Source organism: Oreochromis niloticus, linkage group LG2, assembly GCF_001858045.2.
Source record: "Oreochromis niloticus isolate F11D_XX linkage group LG2, O_niloticus_UMD_NMBU, whole genome shotgun sequence".
NCBI lineage: Eukaryota > Metazoa > Chordata > Actinopteri > Cichliformes > Cichlidae > Oreochromis > Oreochromis niloticus.
Genome location: NC_031966.2, coordinates 3,055,433 through 3,073,855, shown reverse-complemented (window position 1 = coordinate 3,073,855; position 18,423 = coordinate 3,055,433). Strand labels below are relative to the sequence as shown.

At 46.2% G+C, this 18,423-nt stretch overlaps 1 protein-coding gene across 1 annotated transcript in view; it reads left to right on the top strand.

Annotated features, from left to right (window-relative positions):
- Window positions 1-18,423, top strand: part of pde6a (phosphodiesterase 6A, cGMP-specific, rod, alpha) — a 27,784-nt gene extending 9,361 nt beyond the window's left edge. Inside the window, 21 exon segments of the mRNA XM_005453212.4 lie at window positions 946-1,035; window positions 1,176-1,202; window positions 1,204-1,317; window positions 2,014-2,088; window positions 2,634-2,698; window positions 3,572-3,638; window positions 5,530-5,577; window positions 6,391-6,540; window positions 6,962-7,105; window positions 7,568-7,633; window positions 7,808-7,954; window positions 10,032-10,139; window positions 10,590-10,699; window positions 12,416-12,503; window positions 12,746-12,846; window positions 13,918-14,025; window positions 14,114-14,177; window positions 15,893-15,967; window positions 17,215-17,298; window positions 17,472-17,640; window positions 17,718-18,423. Of these exon segments, the coding sequence (XP_005453269.2) occupies window positions 946-1,035; window positions 1,176-1,202; window positions 1,204-1,317; window positions 2,014-2,088; window positions 2,634-2,698; window positions 3,572-3,638; window positions 5,530-5,577; window positions 6,391-6,540; window positions 6,962-7,105; window positions 7,568-7,633; window positions 7,808-7,954; window positions 10,032-10,139; window positions 10,590-10,699; window positions 12,416-12,503; window positions 12,746-12,846; window positions 13,918-14,025; window positions 14,114-14,177; window positions 15,893-15,967; window positions 17,215-17,298; window positions 17,472-17,640; window positions 17,718-17,761 (1,944 nt within the window). The 3' untranslated portion in view covers window positions 17,762-18,423.

Genomic DNA, 18,423 nt, shown 5'->3' with positions numbered 1-18,423 from the left:
CAAGTCTGTGGTATCACCTTCCAGAGTTTTGATGTTCGAAGCTTCACTTATGGGAAAACAACATTACTTTGGTTTTGTTAGCATTCAGGACTAATTTTGCATCATGAAGAGTGATCTGTAAGGTGACCAAGTCAGACCGAAGGTTTGCGTATACTTCATTCAGGTAAAAAGTCAAAGAAGTAGAAATCAGAAAGAAACTCCGAGTAAGAACAATAAACAACAACAAATAAAACTGTTTTTTGAGTTTTCCAGCTAGTGTGGACAAGGCTAAGCATCAGGCTTTCAAATGAATTAAAAGTCTGTCTGAGTCTTTGGTTGATTGATAAGCTGGAGTGAAAGATTGCTGCCACTCCTCCTCCTCGGCCTTCGAGGATTCTGATAGTTACTATTACTCGGGCGTGTTGATTCATTTAAACTAACAATCATCCTGCTGTAACCAGGTTTCTGTAAGGCAGAGTAAATCCGTTTGTTGATCAATTACAAAACCGTTTACTAACAGAGAGCCCTAATAATGCACATGTCACTGTTTTATTCTTTGGTGCAGCTGAGGCTGCTATATTGTTCTGTCTTTGTGATTTTTTTTTATCCTTAACTCAATTTTTGCTTATTTTTGGTTTATTTTTTGCCTCTCCAAACATGATGCGTGTCAGGAGCGACATAACGAGGCATCTTTTTGTCATAACTAACAGGGACCGTTTAAACATTGCATTCGAAGATAAAAACGAGGCGTTTCTGCAAGTTTCTTGACAGCAACTCATCAGAACTGTGTGTTCTGGGTTAGGGTTAGTATAGCTCTTCATTAAAACATGGACACAGGCTCCAAGTCTGTAAATTAATTCCTTGAGATGATCAGCTGGAGGAGAGTTTTCAGGATTGCTGACATAATAAGAAATGTAAGAGCGTGCATTTCAAAATCCTCACCACTCGTGTTCTACTCTCTCCCAGACCCTGAACAAATATCTGAACTTTGCTAACCTGGCACTGAGAGTTTTCCACCTGAGCTACCTACACAACTGTGAGACCCGGAGAGGACAGGTAAGGACAGATCTATGCAAAGCCACTTTCTTTAGTGGTGATGAACAAAAAAAGCGTCAGACATTAGAAGGAAGAGAAGCAGCAGAGATGAGTGTGTGGTTGTCCTTGGTTCAGGTTTCCGTTTTGATTTTGCTGTCCAGGTGTTGCTGTGGTCAGCCAGCAAGGTGTTTTGAGGAGATGACAGACATCGAGAGGCAGTTCCACAAAGCCTTGTACACAGTCCGAGCTTTCCTCAACTGTGACCGCTACTCTGTTGGTTTGCTGGACATGACCAAGACAAAGGTGGGCAACAACACACTCAAAGCCAGAGTCACAGAGGAACCAAAAATCTTTAGCAAGCTGTCCAGAAACCTGCTACTTGTAATGTTTCTTTTGATTCACACTGATTTGTAACGCATCACAGTAAGTGAGTGGTCTGGGTTCAGGACCAAGACCTGCTGAACCAACATGTTTAAGAGTATCATCCCCGTTTCTATGCTGCTTCCATCCGGTCTTTGTTTTTATGGAATCCATTGTGTTTTTTATCTTCATCTTATGGGAATGCATATTTTCAGACTCCTTGGGCTTTCTTTGTCTGATCTGCTTGATTTCTTCTTCTGCTGACAAAAGTATATTTAAAGTATCTTCTTAGCTTCTCCATGTATTTGTAATAGCTAACACGGTGCCATAAATACTACTTACTGGCTGTAGCTGTCACCTAATTACAAGCAGCTGCCAGTTGATTCCCAGCACCTGCTCTCAGAGAACAAACACATGTTGTGTGTCTGCACAGATGGCTGTCTGCTTACAATACTGGATTTCATGAATAACACACTTAATAACAAACAGCAGTAGAACCTGCGCTGTGATCTGTGAAACTGGGCATGTTCTGAAAACTGAACAAAAGCACTGCATCTTCCCAGAATAACGTTAAATAACATTAATGTTTCTCTCCTCTAAATCTGCCCTTTTCTCTCTGTGTCTCTGTTATGTGTGCAGGAGTTCTTTGACTTGTGGCCCGTTTTGATGGGAGAGGTTCCTCCTTATGATGGACCCAAAACTCCTGATGGCAGGGTGAGGAGGTCCTGACCAAACACTGAGATCCAAGTCCATGTGGCATTCATCTGTTACTCAGTGCTTCCAATCACAATGACTGTAGCATCTCCACCAGGTTAAAACGTGCCAGCTTCCTGTATCTCCGTCAGGCCAATCAGAAGCTCATTTCTGTGACACCTGCTGAGTGAAATCATGCTTCCAGCCCTATCAAAGTCTTTCTCCTCTAATCGTGCTCCCCTATCTGGCTCTAACTTATCAGGATTCACACACAGTGGGCTTTAAAGTGTTGTTGTTTTTTTTTTAAATCTCTGTGTGGAGTTTGCACCTGATTTCACACCTGAGTCTGTGCAGACTAGGTGTAGCTAGGTGCAGCTACTGGTACGCAAGTCGGGGCCTGATCACCCCCGGCTGGGTCGCCTGGGTGAGGGTGTATGATGTTGTGAGACCCGAAACACCTGATGACCCCAGGATACATCACTGAAGATGCGTACCAGTGCAGGTACAGGAGATGTGTCTTGTATAGTGTATAGCAAACTAACTGTGATCTTATTTGACCTCTCAAGGAAATCATCTTCTACAAAGTGATTGACTACATCCTCCATGGCAAAGAGGACATCAAAGTCATACCGTAAGTCTCAGCAGATCTGACATTAGCAGATATTAGTGCCGCTGCAGAGATTTGACCACTAGCATTACGTCGGGTCACACTTATGTGTCTGCAAGGAAGGAAATCTGAGCACGGATGCAGGGATCTCTTAATATAGATGATATGGTTGTGTATGAGAGCAGTGCAAGGGTCACGTGATTGTGACCCTTGCACTGCTCTCACAGGAACAGGAAGAGTGGCTTAATTCAAACGTGAATACTTGGAGTCCTGATGTGTCCTAAAAAACACATCCACAAAAATCACAATCTGAACACAACACGTGGAAGAGTGACGACAGTATAATGATAAACATGAACAGCCTGGCGAGTCTGTCCTTACTAGCATGAGCAGCAGTCCTCTGAAAGAGCACAGGTGACTCAATACAAGTAAGTTAATGTATAAAACAAGTGAAGTTAAACACACTAAATTAAATGAAGCAGGAATACATTTGGGAAGGCTGATTTTAATAGTAATAAGGTTCTATGTGGGAGAAAAATAAAGATTTTACCTGAGGGTAAAAACCAGATTCAGGAGCTCTGCGAAGCCTCACAGCGAAGCCTCACAGCGTCACTGATATATTTTCCCTTCAGCCATACGAGGCTGTGATTTCCGTGATCCCACCCTGCTCTGTAAACATTAATAACCACTGTGCAAACAATGCAGCTCACAGTAACTTCACCACAGTGCAAACCGAAGGCTGCTCAGGCGTTATTTGACCTGAGCTCGTTTTACATGACATTTGCTTAACACTGATACTGTAAACCAAGTATTACCACTGAAATTTACACTTTGTTAGCTTTTATTAAAGGTGATTGTGGCAGTTTAACCTTCTGTGTGACATGTCTTCATTTCCAGGAGTCCTCCAGCAGATCACTGGGCTCTGGTCAGCGGTTTACCCACCTATGTAGCAGAAACTGGGCTGGTCAGTATCTGTTGTTCCTACGAGCTCACATTACCTGACACAAGATAATCAACTTTCAACATTTCTGCTGTTCTTACCCCACTAGAACTCATTCAGAAGCTCCAAGTTAGCATTTTAATACTTTTAAAACCAGAAGTGAAGATCTGACCGAGAAACTGAGGTCACTGTCATCTCGACCCTAAAGCTTTTTTTACTTTATCGTCTATTTTACTCCAGTTTACAAAGTAAGCATCAGATCTTCTTAAGTAAGACACGAATAGAGCCCATACACTGATCAGCAAAGTGTTTGCCAAAGCTGTAAATTAAGTGTGCAGTAAGTTTAGCTTCTCATAGACTGTTTTTTGCAGCCTGAATTGCTGCCCCCTGCTGGTCATTACAAAAAACACAGGTTCATGATCTGGAGCCTGAAGTGAACCATTTAAATATTTCTGGAAATACTTGTGTTTAAAGTTTGTGTCATATTACTGCATAAAATATTCCTGATCAGCTTTTCTGTGTAAAAAAAACAAACATGCCCTTCTTCCTTTGTCTCTTGTGAGAAACGTCAGCTCCCAGAGGGCCTCGAGGAGACCATGTATAGGAAAGGACTGTACTGAGATTTAAATTCGTGAGATTTAAATTCTTTTGCATTCGTGCCTTACGATGAGTTGGGACAGTTTGTCAGGTCATGTGGACACGTGATGACAGTCGTGACCTTTGAGCTTGGACACCCTGGAGGTCACAAATGTGAGAATGAATGAGTGTTCAGAGAGCCGGATGAGTACAAACGGTGCCTGCTCAGTTCATTAAATGTTTAATTAAAGGCAGTAAAAACTTGTTTGAGCTGAAGAAAAGATTCAGTGTTTTCTTCCACAAACTCAGACTGTCTTTAGCCATTCCTGAGTGAGGACATTTATTTGTTATCTATTAGTTATTATTCCTGTCCCCCTCGGAGCCTGGTTCTGCCAGAGGTTTCCTCCTTTTAAAGGGGAGTTTTTCCTTCCCACTGTCGCCAAATGCTTATACAGATGCATATTGGGTTATTGGGTTTTCTCTGTATTATTGTAGGGTCTTTATCATATAAAGCACCCCGAGGTGACAGAATGGAACTGAATTAAATACAAAAAAAAGTCTCTGATGTTGGACGTTAACATTACGTCCATCTTGTAATTTTACTGTACTTTGTGTTCTTGGTCAGAACCACGTTAGTAACTCCTTAAACAATAAAGTCTTAAATCATTGTCACTGATGTGGAGACAGTGAAAACTTTAGCTCAGTGTCCTTTAAAAATCTGATTTCCACTCATGTTCGCTGCAGTGTGCGGGTGGGTCGATGAGCAGAGTGCCTTCAGAGTTATTACACAGTTGTCAGCGTGCACGCCGCTGTGGAAATGAAAAGTGCTCAGCCACACACTGCTGTGATGTATAATTGTAATTTCTGCAGCCGTTGTAATTAATCACGGCAAGTGTTTCCCAAACCGCCAAGCCCGCTGCCGCCGCTCGTCTGTCTAACCCTCCTCCTCCTCCTCGTCTGTCCTCCTCCTGTCCCGTCCTCCCGTCGTCTTTGCTCCTCATCATCTGTCACGCCTACATCATCTCTCCCACTTCATATTTCCCCTTCTGCTTTACAAGGTGAAAACTTTATTCCTCTGCAGAGTCATGTTTCCATGATTGAGAGAAAAAGCTGAGAGCCTGACGGTGATGGTTTTAGATACGGTGGCCGGGGGGGGGGGGTGACAACCTGAACATGTGGTTCTTTGTTCCACAGAGCCAGAGCACGTTCATCCTACCTTCTGCTCATTTCTCCTCATTCTCACCGATATTTCTGCTTCTGAAGCTTCCAGATGATTCAGAAGGCTGGTGCTAACGCTGGTCCCCTCACATGCTCATCTTTTTACTTCCTTTTCCCACAGATTTGTAACATAATGAACGCAGCTGAGGACGAGTTTTTCAGCTTTCAGGTAAGATGAACGCCACCTTTCGCTCCAGTGCTGAAGATGTTCATAAATCACAGAGATGTTACTGAACGACTTCAGCACTGACCTGCTGTCAGTTATCAGACATTCACTGACTCCAGACTAAAATGATCATCCATAGCATTATCTTAGATTATAACATGATCATAATGATGTTCCCTGCATGTTTCAAGTCTTTCAGTAAGGACAAAGTAGGTTCCAGCTTCCTGTTTGAGGGCTCGGTGAGAGCGCTTTGGCTTGTCATCTGTATTCAGATGTTCAGTAGAAGAGGATGCTGGAATTTGATTGCACTGTGCGAGCCAGCTCGAAGGATGTGTAGGAATAAAGTATGTAAAAAAATTACCTCGGCACTACAGTGGTCTGTCCTGTACTATAACAGTACACCAGAGACTAATCATGAACATATAAATCGGTGATATTTCCCACATTCTCTGCTCTCCTTACTTTAAATGATGTTCCTGGGGGCTGTTAAGCTCAGAGTGCATTTATTCTAATCGTTCTACTGCGGTGGGTACCGTTGTCCGAGCTCACACACGGATCGAGCTTCAGGTCTGCTGACAGTGTGGCGCCTGTTACACTGGCTTAAAACTGCAGTCGGTCATTTGAACATCTCAGATGTCTGCTGACTGATGGAGGCAGACTGCCTGACATGGTTACTCTGAGATGGTCTGATTGCATTTTCTGTAGGACAAAAAGATTATTACAGAAAATAAATAACTCCTTTATAAGACCGGCTCAGAGTGGGCACGCAGGCCGTCCTGTCATCGCTAATTAAACTCAGGGTGTTTTCATGTTCAGACGGAGCCGCTGGATGACTCTGGTTGGACCGTTAAGAACGTCCTGTCCATGCCCATCGTCAACAAGAAGGAAGAGATTGTGGGTGTGGCCACGTTCTATAACAGGAAGGATGGGAAACCTTTTGATGAGATGGATGAAACCCTGATGGAGGTACACTGTGTGTGTGTGTGTGTGTGTGTGTGTGTGTGTGTCACTGGTTTACTATAAATACACTGCAGGCCATTCAGAGCGTCTGCATTATTTATAATCAGGCCTGGAGGCTTTTACTGATGTCTCTGTGGCCACCTCACTGTAACACAAAACACCCTCAGCTCATCAACAAACCTCTGCTCTTAATATTGTTGCCCTGTCACTGATTTGCTTTATCACTAAATGAACTGTACCCTACAGTAGGAAGCGCCCTGTAGTGCCGGCTGCTGTACATTTAAAGCCGACTGAGACTGCAGAAATATATAGGACTACACACGACACACAACAAACCTCTACCCACTGGAATATATCGCAGTAACACATACTGTTTAATTGTACGCTGATTGTGAGGTGAATGAAGCTCCAGTGTTTTCTCTCCCAGTCTCTGACTCAGTTCCTGGGCTGGTCGGTGCTCAACACCGACACCTACGATAAGATGAACAAACTGGAGAACAGGAAGGACATCTACCAGGACATGGTGCTCTACCACGTCAAGTGTCGCAAAGATGAAATCCAAAACATCCTGGTGAGTGAGTGTGTGTCTCCACACTCAAGTTTCGTTCCTCCTGTTTCAGGCAGGAGCGCCACAGAGATGAGGATGGCCTCTAAAGATAATCTCTTTAGCTCTGATTAATGAAACTTTCAGTAAGTGAACATCTTTAGTGGAAGATTTGAAGAGTCGTTGAATTACAGCACTGTTTTAGATGAATGTGATTCTAATCATATGGAGATGAAGCACTCTCTTTTATGTCTGCCTTTTATTGTTTGAGTATTCATGCTAAAAGCTGTCTCTCTGAAGCTTTGTTGGTGGATGTGGATGACAGGAGCAGGAGCTGAGCATCATCTGTAAGCTGGAATAAGCTGTCAGGTTTTCTATGAGGTGATTTGTCAGAGAGACAACCTGCTCTGACCTCAGATCAGGTGTCAGTTGATGAATGCCAAAGCGTTTTATCCAAGGTGACTGTTGACGATGTGTGTTTGTCCGCAGAACACCAGAGAGAGGTGGGGGAAGGAACCGGACGAGTGCGAGGAGGAGGAGCTTCAGGAGATCCTGGTAAAAATGCCAAATGCTCCCATCAGCACACAAAAAGAAAAACAGGGCCGGATGGGGAGGGAGCTGTTTGATCTGATGATTTTAATCATTCCTAATCCACGCGGAGCTCCGAGTCATGACCAAATAAAATATTCCCACATTGATCTGACGTATCGTTCTCTTTTTTCTCGACAGTCCGAGGTGCTGCCGAACTCAAAGAAAGCCGAGATCTTCGAGTTTCACTTCTGTGACTTTGAACACAGCGAACTGGACCTGGTGAAGTGTGGCATCAAGATGTACTACGAACTCAAAGTGGTGGACAAGTTTCACATTCCCAGAGAGGTCCGTGTGCCCCCATCTGTGGCTTTAAGTGCGACGCACACGGGAACAGCAGCAGCTATGATGGTTTCAATGTTACATGTAACACAATGATCATGTTAGTGGTTATATATAACTAAGAATAGGGTAAAGTGTCATTTAGGGAAGAGAAAAGTTTGCAGCTGACCTCCATCAATCGGTGGAGGGGTGTACATGGCCCTGGTACTCTTGGCTGTCTTCCTGCCTGCAGGGGTGGGTGAACATGGAGCAGCCTGGTTCAGGGCCTTTGCGCTGGGGTTTCCCCGATGGATTAAAGGGCTCACTGTAGTCGCCCGGCTGATCAGAATCAGAATCAGAATCATTTATTGGCCATGTATATGCGCAAACACATACAAGGAATTTGTCTCCAGTAGATGGTGACTCTCAAGCACCGCAATGTAATCAGCAATATGTAAACGACACAATACACGCACGCGCACACACACACGCATGCACACACACACATACATATATATATATATATATACATATGCATACATTCACGTGCACATATGCACACATACATACACAAAGGCGTATAAACCGACCATAAATAACCAATCTAAATCTTATTACAGAAACGAAATGAATACCACGGAATATACATAAGGTGCAGTAACAGTCTTACAGTGGGAGCAGTGTGACAGTTCAACTGTTTAAGAGGGAGATGGCGAGGGGAAAGAAACTGTTCCTATGTCGGGTGGTCCTGGTCTGCAGGCTTCTTTACCGTCTGCCAGAGGGCAGCAGGTCAAAAAGTCTGTGTCCAGGGTGTGAGGGGTCTGTGATGATTTTCCCTGCCCGTTTCCTGGTTCTTGAGAGGTACAGATCCTGGATGGAGGGCAGGGGGGCACTGATGATCTTTTCTGCTGCCCGTACAGTCCGCTGCAGTCTGCACCTGTCCTGTTTAGTGGCTGCTCCATTCCAGACTGTGATGGAGGAGCACAGGACAGACTCAGTGCCTGCAGTGTAGAACTGGATCAGCAGCTCCTGTAGAAGACTGTACTTCCCCAGCTGTCTCAGCAAGTATATCCTCTGCTGTGTCTTTTTGAGGATGGAGGAGATGTTGGTCTCCCACTTCAGGTCCTGGGAGATGGTGGTACCCAGGAACTTGAAGATCTCCACAGTCAACACCGGGCTGTCTGATATGATGAGGGGGAGCAGTGTTGAGGGATGTCTCCTGAAGTCCACTGTCATCTCTACAGTCTTAAGCGTGTTCAGCTCCAGATTGTGCTAACTGCACCAGAGTACCAGCTGCTCAACTTCCTGACGGTATGCAGACTCATCACCATCGTGAATGAGGCCAATGACGGTTGTGTCATCTGCAAACTTTAGGAGTTTAACGGCCGAGTTCTTGGAGGTGCAGTCATTGGTGTAGAGGGAGAACAGTGGTGAGAGGACACATCCTTGAGGGGCACCAATACTGAGGGACCGAGTTTCAGAGGTGATCTCCCCCAGCCTGACTTGCTGCTTCCTGTCTGTCAGGAAGCTGGTGACACACTGAGCTGTTAGAGTTTGGAGTAGAGAAAATCAGGCACAATGGTATTAAAAGCCGAACTAAAGTCCACAAACAGGACCCTGGCATGTGTTCCTGTGTGGTCGAGATGTTGCAGGATGTAATACAGTCCCATGTTCACTGCATCATCCACCGACCTGTTTGCCCAGTAGGCAAACTACAGGGGATCCAACTGGTGGCCTATAATGTCCTTCAGATGGGCTAACACCAGGCGTTCAAAGGATTTCATGACCACAGATGTGATGTGAACTGTCTCAGCAACAGCTGGATGTGCAGATGGTTTGAAGTCATCACCACAATACTAACAGGAGCATTTTGGGATATCAAATTATAAGAGATGATGAAAAATTAGACGGCTAATGTTCACACAGCGCGTCAATTCAGGGGCTTTAAATAAAGTTTAGCATGAACTGTTTAAGAACAGACATTTCCATTCACACACTCACTTTTTATGGGTTAAAAGTGACAGACTACTAGATAAACTAGCATCATTTAAATGTAAGGATTGTTATTAATACCTCTGGACCTCATGCTGTGCTTCCTCTGCAGGTCCTGGTGAGGTTCATGTACTCCCTGAGTAAAGGCTACAGGAAGATCACCTACCACAACTGGAGGCACGGATTCAACGTTGGACAGACCATGTTCACCCTGCTTATGGTCTCACACACGCACACACGCACACACACACACACACACACACACACACACACACACACTCAGTATCCCTCAGCCCCGCCCCTCTGCTCACCCCATTCTTCTTCTTCTTCGTTCTCTCAGTCAAGGTGATGAACATCCTTTCCTTCTTCTTCTCTCATCTCATTATTTTGCTCATTATCATGTGGAGCGTACTGTACATGTGGCCATGCAAGTTTGTGTGTTTGTGGCAGAGATAATGGAGTGTACCTGAAGTGGTCGTTAATAAGAAAACCACTCAGAGTCATAGTTTATATTCATACAGCGCAGACACATGCAATGATTCTGGGTGTGGATCGGTGTAAATCCCTGTGTGTGCATGTCTGTGTGTGTGTGTCTGTGTGTGTCTGCATGTGCACACCTGCACGCCGACTCCATGAATAAACATCCGCTCTGTGTGACTGACACTCTCAGACAGGTGATCTGAAGCGTTACTACACTGACCTGGAGTGCATGGCCATGGTAACCGCCGGCTTCTGTCACGATATCGACCACAGAGGAACCAACAACCTCTACCAGATGAAGTAAGAAGGCAGGGTTGGGGGTGTTTGGCATGCATGCTGCACATATGAGATGGGTGTAGCCACCAGTGGAGCATTTAGCTTGTTTTCTGTCATTTGCAGAACAAAATCATATTATATTAAAGAAGACTTAAAAACATCTGAGACTGTTTCCTGGGCTCAGAGAGCAGCCGAGCAGGAGGAGTCGCCCTCTGCTGGTCATTACAGAAAAACGATGTTTAGGGCTTAAAATTCCATCCATCTTTTCTGTACAGTCTATTGGCTCGATTTGATCAAATCAAACACTGATTTCTACTCGAGACCCCGCATGAAGGCAGCTTTTACTGTTTGGTTTAAGAAGCAGGTCTTTTGACAGGAGCATGTGCAGAAAATATGGCATTTATTAACAAATCTTAATGAAACATCAGCCACTAAAAGAAAACTACAACCACAATTACAAAAAGTCAGGATGCTGTGACGTAGAAAACAATTAAATGTTCAAATCAAACACTGTAAAAAAAACACGACGTCATTATGAATTTGATTCAGTTCAGTTTTATTTATACAGCGCCAGATCAAGGCGCTTTATATTGTAAGTTAGATCCTACAATAATGCATACAGAGAAAAACCCAACAATCATATGACCCACTATGAGCAAGTACTTTGGCAACAGTGGGAAGGAAAAACTCCCTTTTAACAGAATGATTTGGAGGCAGTGACATGTCTGTAAAAGTTGGACAGTTCATGAGTCTGTGATGGTCTGCGAGCCTGATAACTGCAGATAACAAGCCAGAAGCTCCCGTTCCTCTTCACGCGGATCCGTGTTTGGACGTGTCTGACCTCAGATCAGTTTTAAAGGAGCACGTTTCTCCATCTTGTATGTGCGTGTATCATCGTGTGTGTGTGTGTTTGTGTGTGTGCCTCGACCAATGATGATGGATGGATGGAGCTGTAGCCAAGCCACTCACAGATGCTGGAAGTGTTCCTGATCTATCCTTATCAGCCTGCGCACAGAGATTCCTCCAGCTTCTCTGAGTATATTCATGGTATGATGTTCTGTAGATGATTCACAGTGAGGAACATTATTCTGAAGCTGCTCCACAGGTTTTTGAAGGCTGGTGAAGCTGGTGATGGTCACCAGTAGACCCTAACATTGAAAAACACTGCACATATAAACTCACAGCTAAATCAGAGTTTGCCTGTTTAAGAACAAACACCACGCTGATACATGTGGCTACAACTTATCTGTGTCTTGGTGAGCAGGTGAGACTGCTGCGACCCTCTGTACTTGCACATTGCTCAAGTAAGGATTGCAAAGTGCAGGGGCAGCAGTGGGAACCCTGTATAGTGAGCAGGTGCCACCTTTGTGAGCGGCGTGTCCTGATTTGCTGAAGAGCACCAGTCACGTTCTTTGAAACTTTCTGGAAATCAGACCTTCGTTTATTCTGAGGAGCGTTTATCGACTCCGAGCGACAGTCGCTTGTCCCGTGAGCCGCCAAGCTGACCTCAGCTCTTTAAGTGAAGTCAACGTCACACACGGAGAATATCAATGAGTCGATATTGACGAGCTACGCCTCCAGCTGCTCTGCTCCTCCTGCTGATGGATGAGCTAATGAAAGCCACCATTAGCAGTGGACACAGGCAGCCAGGCCCACCCTGGGCTCAACATGCATGATTTATCACAGTCTAACCTCCCACTGCGCGCGCATGTGTGTGTGTGTGTGTGTTTTTGTGTGCAGGTCTGGTAATCCTCTGGCGAAGCTTCACGGCTCCTCCATCTTGGAAAGACACCATCTGGAGTTTGGAAAGACTTTGCTGAGAGATGAGGTATACATACACACACACACACACGTTAAATATGAAGATGTGAAGCTTTGTTCGTGTGCAGTGATGATTTGATTGCCATCACATCTTCAGCAGTGGGGCTGAGATGTTTGAGCGTTACCTCTGCTTCATCAAAGGAGGCATCTTCGAGCTCCTCCGGTGGCGGAGTCTCAGGTGCAGGAACCTCGACCTTTGGATCCTTGTTGTTCAAAGTGTCTTTTTTTTTTGTTTGTATTCTGCTGCAGGCGCTGAACATTTATCAGAATCTGAACCGCCGTCAGCACGACCTCGTCATCCACCTTATGGACATCGCCATCATTGCCACTGATCTGGCTCTGTACTTCAAGTCAGTACGCCAGCAGCATCGTTCCACAGCGTTAGCTTTGGAATGTGAAGGCTTCAGTAACCTGACCTGCAGCGGGGGGATAGTTACCTGATCCCTGCTGAATTCAAACAGTCTCTAATGTTTATGGTTTCATGCTAACGGAGAGACACAGAATATCAAATCTAGGAAACACTGTGCTGCTTCTTTAGCACCCCCTTTGGTACCTTGGTGTTTTGGGCGGTTCTCATGCTAGAAGACCAATCCATGACCCATCTTCAGTGTTCAGGCTGAGAGAAGGTTATGGTCCAAGGTTTTATGGTGCGTGGTCGTGTCCATCGGCCCCTCAGTGCAGTGAAGTCATCCTGACCCCTCAGCAGAAAAACAGCCCAAGGCATAACACTGCCACCCCCACGCCTGACTGTGGGGATGGTCTTTATTGGGTCATACTGGACATTTCTCTTCCTCCAACCATGGTGGGTTGAGTTGATGCCAAGGAGCTAAATTTTGGCTTCATCTGACCTCAGCACCAAGACTTCTATGATGTTCCCTGCAGACCTCAGCCATACCTGTGGAACCGCCTGCCTTCAGATCATTAACTAGCTCCTTCCACCACCTTTCTCATGATCCTCACCCCATGAGGCGAGATCCTGCACGGAGCTCAGCTTCAACTTCTACCCAAGCTTCCTGTCTGCAGCCCTGCCCTGACATCCTGTGAAACCAAGTAGACAGCTGTGCTTTGTTCACACAATGAGCTTAGATCAGGAGTACCCGACTGATTGACTATAATCATGTAGTGCATGTAACACAGGTACACAGCCTGTCTGTGGGAGCCAGAATTGTGTGGATCAAATTCTTATGAAAATCTGTTTATATAATGAATTTTCTGGGTTTTTGGTTGATGCTGTGTTGCTCTCATTTAAAATGAAACTACCATAAAAATTAGAGACTGATTATTTCTTTGTAACTGAGCAAACTTCCACGTTCAGCAGGGGACCACAAAATGACTTAATTCACTTTCTCCAGGCTTTGGAATAACTGCAATAACAGCGGACTGGTTCTTGTGAGCTGATTGGAATGTCTGTCTCTGTGCAGGAAGAGGACCATGTTCCAGAAGATTGTGGACCAGTCCAAGACCTACGAGAACTGGAACGACTGGACCAAATACATGATGCTGGAGACTACACGCAAAGAGATCGTCATGTAGGTAGAAGCACACACACACACACACTCAGGCAAGCAGGGAGACCCAGACACACAGCTCTGACCCATCCACGTGCTGTGCTTGCAGGGCGATGATGATGACAGCCTGTGACCTGTCTGCCATTGCCAAACCGTGGGAGATCCAGAGTAAGGTAGGCCCCCGCGTGACTGTCTCAGTTCTGGTTGTAAAATGGGCCCTCTGCTGTAACCCGACACACACTCACACACACTCTGTGAGAGGCGAGCCATGATGAAGTAGATACAGAGAGACGTTTTGTCAGTGCTGCCATTTTTCCAGGCAGCATTCGGCATCAGTTCCTGACGGCCTTGTGCATCAAAAGCAACCTGCTGCTTCTCGCTCACTCGGCGCGCCCGGCAGGCTCAGCATTTCTGTAAAGTATGTAATATCAGCATGAACGGCGAGCGTATCGGGCTGTTTGACAGAGATGGTTTTTACCATTATTTGTCTTTAGATTCTTCCTCCCACACACTTCACAGCAGCGCTGCAAAGCATCTGCTGACAGAAAGCAGGACTAATAATGCATTTAGTTTCTGGGACGGTGGCTCCCAGCGGGGGTTCGGACCCCCCAGGACTCGCCCAACACCTCTGAGGAGTCGGGGAATGATTAACATCACAAGCAGGTGGAGTCGTGTTTACGCTGTCAGGCTGTCCTCCTGGTGATTTACTGCACGGATGAGCCGTATTAATTATTCAGATCAGCTAATCGAAATAAACACGCTTTAATTGAAACGTTCCTGCTCAGGTGGGCGTGCAGGGGGCGGGGCTAAAGTTTCTCAGTACTGCACTTATCAGGAAGACCCAGTGAGGGCCACAGTCTGAAGACTAAACCTGGTTTCTGTGAGCATCGGTGATGGGGTCTGAATGAACTGCAGCAGTTTGATGTCTGCGACTTGGAAGAGCAGTAGAAGTGCATTCTGGGTAAAGGCCCATGTGGCATCTGCTCAGAACAGCTTGTGCTGCAAAACGTGCTCGTGGGCGGTTCATGTTCTGTGCAGCAGACCGAACCGATGGCATCAGAATCAGGGTCCAGATCTCAGAGGTCTGAGATCAGCAGACGCTCTCTAAAATGTCCCTTTTTACCGAGCATCTGACCTTTAGAGGGGAATGTCCTGCTGATCCTGAGGGCCTTCCGCTATTTAAAAATCCTGTAACGGACACAGTGAGAGTTGGAACTGAGGATGTTCCCAGTGTGTTCTGATGCCTCTTCATCACCTGAATCTACCCTCAGAGCTGAGCACCTGTCATACCTAAACATCGGTGACAATCGTGAATAGAGGCGTGCAGACGCTCTATAGCCCGCTGTAATCTAACCCCGGTCGCTCTCTTAGCCTGCTTTGTGATTTAAACAGATAATCCAGTGCAGATACACGGTGATGGACGCCTCTCGCTCAGATGTTTCACAGACAAAAGCTTCTTGATTCTCTGTGAGATTCTGCTGACATTTTTATGGCTGATAATTCCCACATTTCACTCCGCTCTGCTTCCCACGCACACAGATTGTGTCTACAGGCTTTGCTTGCCTCGCGGCAATTGTTCCCCAAAACTGGCTCGATGACTAACTCGCTGCTGAATACTGAATTTCCATATTATTCATCAGCGCTCCTCCATCTCACTGAGACACAGCCTGACACTGCAGCAGTCTGATTCAGATTTAGAGGCCGACGTGAAACACGCAGGACCATTTCCTGCTCCATCAAATGTTTCCTCCTATCAGCTCCGTGGAAATCTGCAGCAGCTGTCCTTCCTCCAGTCCCAGTGTGTGTGTGTGTGTGTGTAGGTGTGTGTGTGTGTGTGTTCTCCTTCAAAGCAGCAGCTCTGATCTGACCTGTGTGGTTCCTCCTCCAGGTGGCGCTGTCTGTCGCTGCAGAGTTCTGGGAGCAGGGAGACTTGGAGAGGACGGTCCTCGAACAGCAGCCTATCGTAAGACCTCAGATGTTTGCAGCTTCTGATGTCCTCGCTCTAACCTTTGACTTTTAGAATCAACAGCCAATCCTTTGGCTCTCATGTGGCGTCAGAATTAGAATGCCTCCATTATCACTGAAGCACAGCTGACGTCATATATGAATAATAAGCATGGATCCAAGCTCAGGCAGGTCTCCAGGCACAGCCCGCAGACATGGACACAGTCACAGACAGAAACAGCTGTGGGGTTTTTGTTGTTCCCTGTCAGAAATGTGAGAAAAAAATAATATTTAGAATAAAATGAAAGAAGGTACGCGGTTCCTCAAATGTACGACAAACATGGTGCCTGAAGGCTCCAGAGGAGGGATCGGATCTTCTCTCACATCAGGCCTTTGGACCTCCCCACCTTCACTTGATTGTTCTGGAGTTTAAACTAATACTCGTTTGGATGAACAGTGAAATGTTCCAAACACATTTCCATTCAGTTATTTCCATGTATTTATTCTGAAGTTGGAGTTGGGGAGGACTTGGTGGGTGGACCGAATCCACGGGGTTAGTGATCGGGAGCAAACATGAAAGGACAGACTGGCATCCCTGTGGCGCTGCTGAGCAGGCGGTGCTGAGCCATTGTGTTGGGCGCTGATACAGAGAGAGCCGTGACTGTGTCTGACCAAATCCTTTCCAACCTTCCTGTCCTCCCCTGCCTTGCTCTCTCGTGCCCTTCAGATACCTGAAGCACCGCCCTCCACGCTCACCTGGCGGTGCTCTGAGTTAATCTTAAGCGGTGTCAGCAGGGAGAGCTTCCTGTGCCACAGAGGTCATGTGACTCACTGTGGTCTGACAGGACTCTGCAGAGGCTTTTCCAGCAGCCATCGTGACCTTTTCAGAGCTCGCCTCAGCGTTTCCCCGAAAGATGACGTTTGAATGTAGCAGCTTCTGTTTTAAAGGTGATGCCTGTCTGAAAGAAGCTTGCATCGTTTCATGTTTGTATAATTAACCCTTTATTAAGTGTATTTTTAAATACTAAGCATCCAAGACCTTGGTCTTCAGTTCAGCGCATAGTCAGGGCTTTGTGCATGATTTGAGGACTGTGCAGTAACTCCAGCAGTCATTAAAGAGGAAAACGTGAGGAGCTGACCGCTGAGAGTTCAGCAGGTGGATAAACGTCATTTGCAGAAGCAGAGCTGGACACTGTTGGAGTCTCACAGGTGTGTGAGGCCACAGTGATGATGAGGCCATCAGCTCTCTCTCTCTCTCTCCTTCAGCCCATGATGGACAGGAACAAAGCGGACGAACTTCCAAAGCTGCAGTGTGGCTTCATCGACTTTGTCTGCGCCTTTGTGTACAAGGTGAGAGCTCACCCACTCAGACACCCACAGCTTCTGCTTCCACTCCGATAAACATCTGCGAGCGTGGAGCAGCGGCAAACGGCCCATGAGCCGCTCTGGCTCTCTGTGTCATTTAAGAAGCGTTAGCGGTTTGGATCGAGCAACGCTGATGCGTCTGATTTGTGTCGCCCCAGGAGTTCAGTCGCTTCCACGTGGAGATCACCCCGATGCTGGAGCGACTGATGAACAACAGGAAGGAGTGGAACGCCCTGAAGGAGGAGCATGATGCCAAGGTCGCTGCCATCGAGGCGGCTAAGAAAGCCAAGGAGGAGGAGGCTGAGAAAGCTGCGGCAGCCAGACAAGGTAGGAGGCGGTCAGGAGTCACAGCTTTCCAAACTCTGACTGAACACTGAACTTCTCTCCTTTCCTTCCTGCTGCAGCGAGCGCGGCCCAGTCGCAGTCAAAGACGTGCATTCTCAGCTAGAGTGGCTCGTGGCACGCCGCTGGGCTGGCTCGACATGCTGCACCTGAGGAACCCGCTTTGCTGGGAGGTCGTTTCCTGCTTTGGACACTTGTTTCTTGCAGCTGCCGCTCCATAAAAGTCCTCGGTCTGTTGTAAATGTGTCTCATTCGCTCTTCTGTGCTTCATGTTGCATTCATTTGTTTGTGGGAATCACAGTTTTTTACATTTACCATCAGTTTAGTGCCGGATCACAGTGCACGGCCCTTAAGCTGAGCCCAACATCATTGGTTGCTCTTGAAGACTGCAATAACAATATTTCCAGCCTGTGAATCAAATGTCAGAAACCATTTCTGTATTATTTTGCTTTGACATATGTGTCCCAGGTCGTGTGCACGCTGTCATAGAGTCATAGTAAGAACTCTGTGATTCGTTAGAAGGCTGTAAAATAGAAGCTGCTGCCTTTTCTTTGCATCATTTCCTGTAGCTGACGCAGTGATTTGAGCCTCGTCCCTTTCCGTCACATTCATGTTCAGGATGTAACATGCATCGCTTCTGTGTCTGCGCACTGACTGCTCACACACACACACACACACTGACGCTCACTTTGTAATGAAGAAAAGAGAAACAGCTTGTGAGTCCCTTTGCAGACATTAGTAAAGATTTCTGACTATTTCCCTACTGAA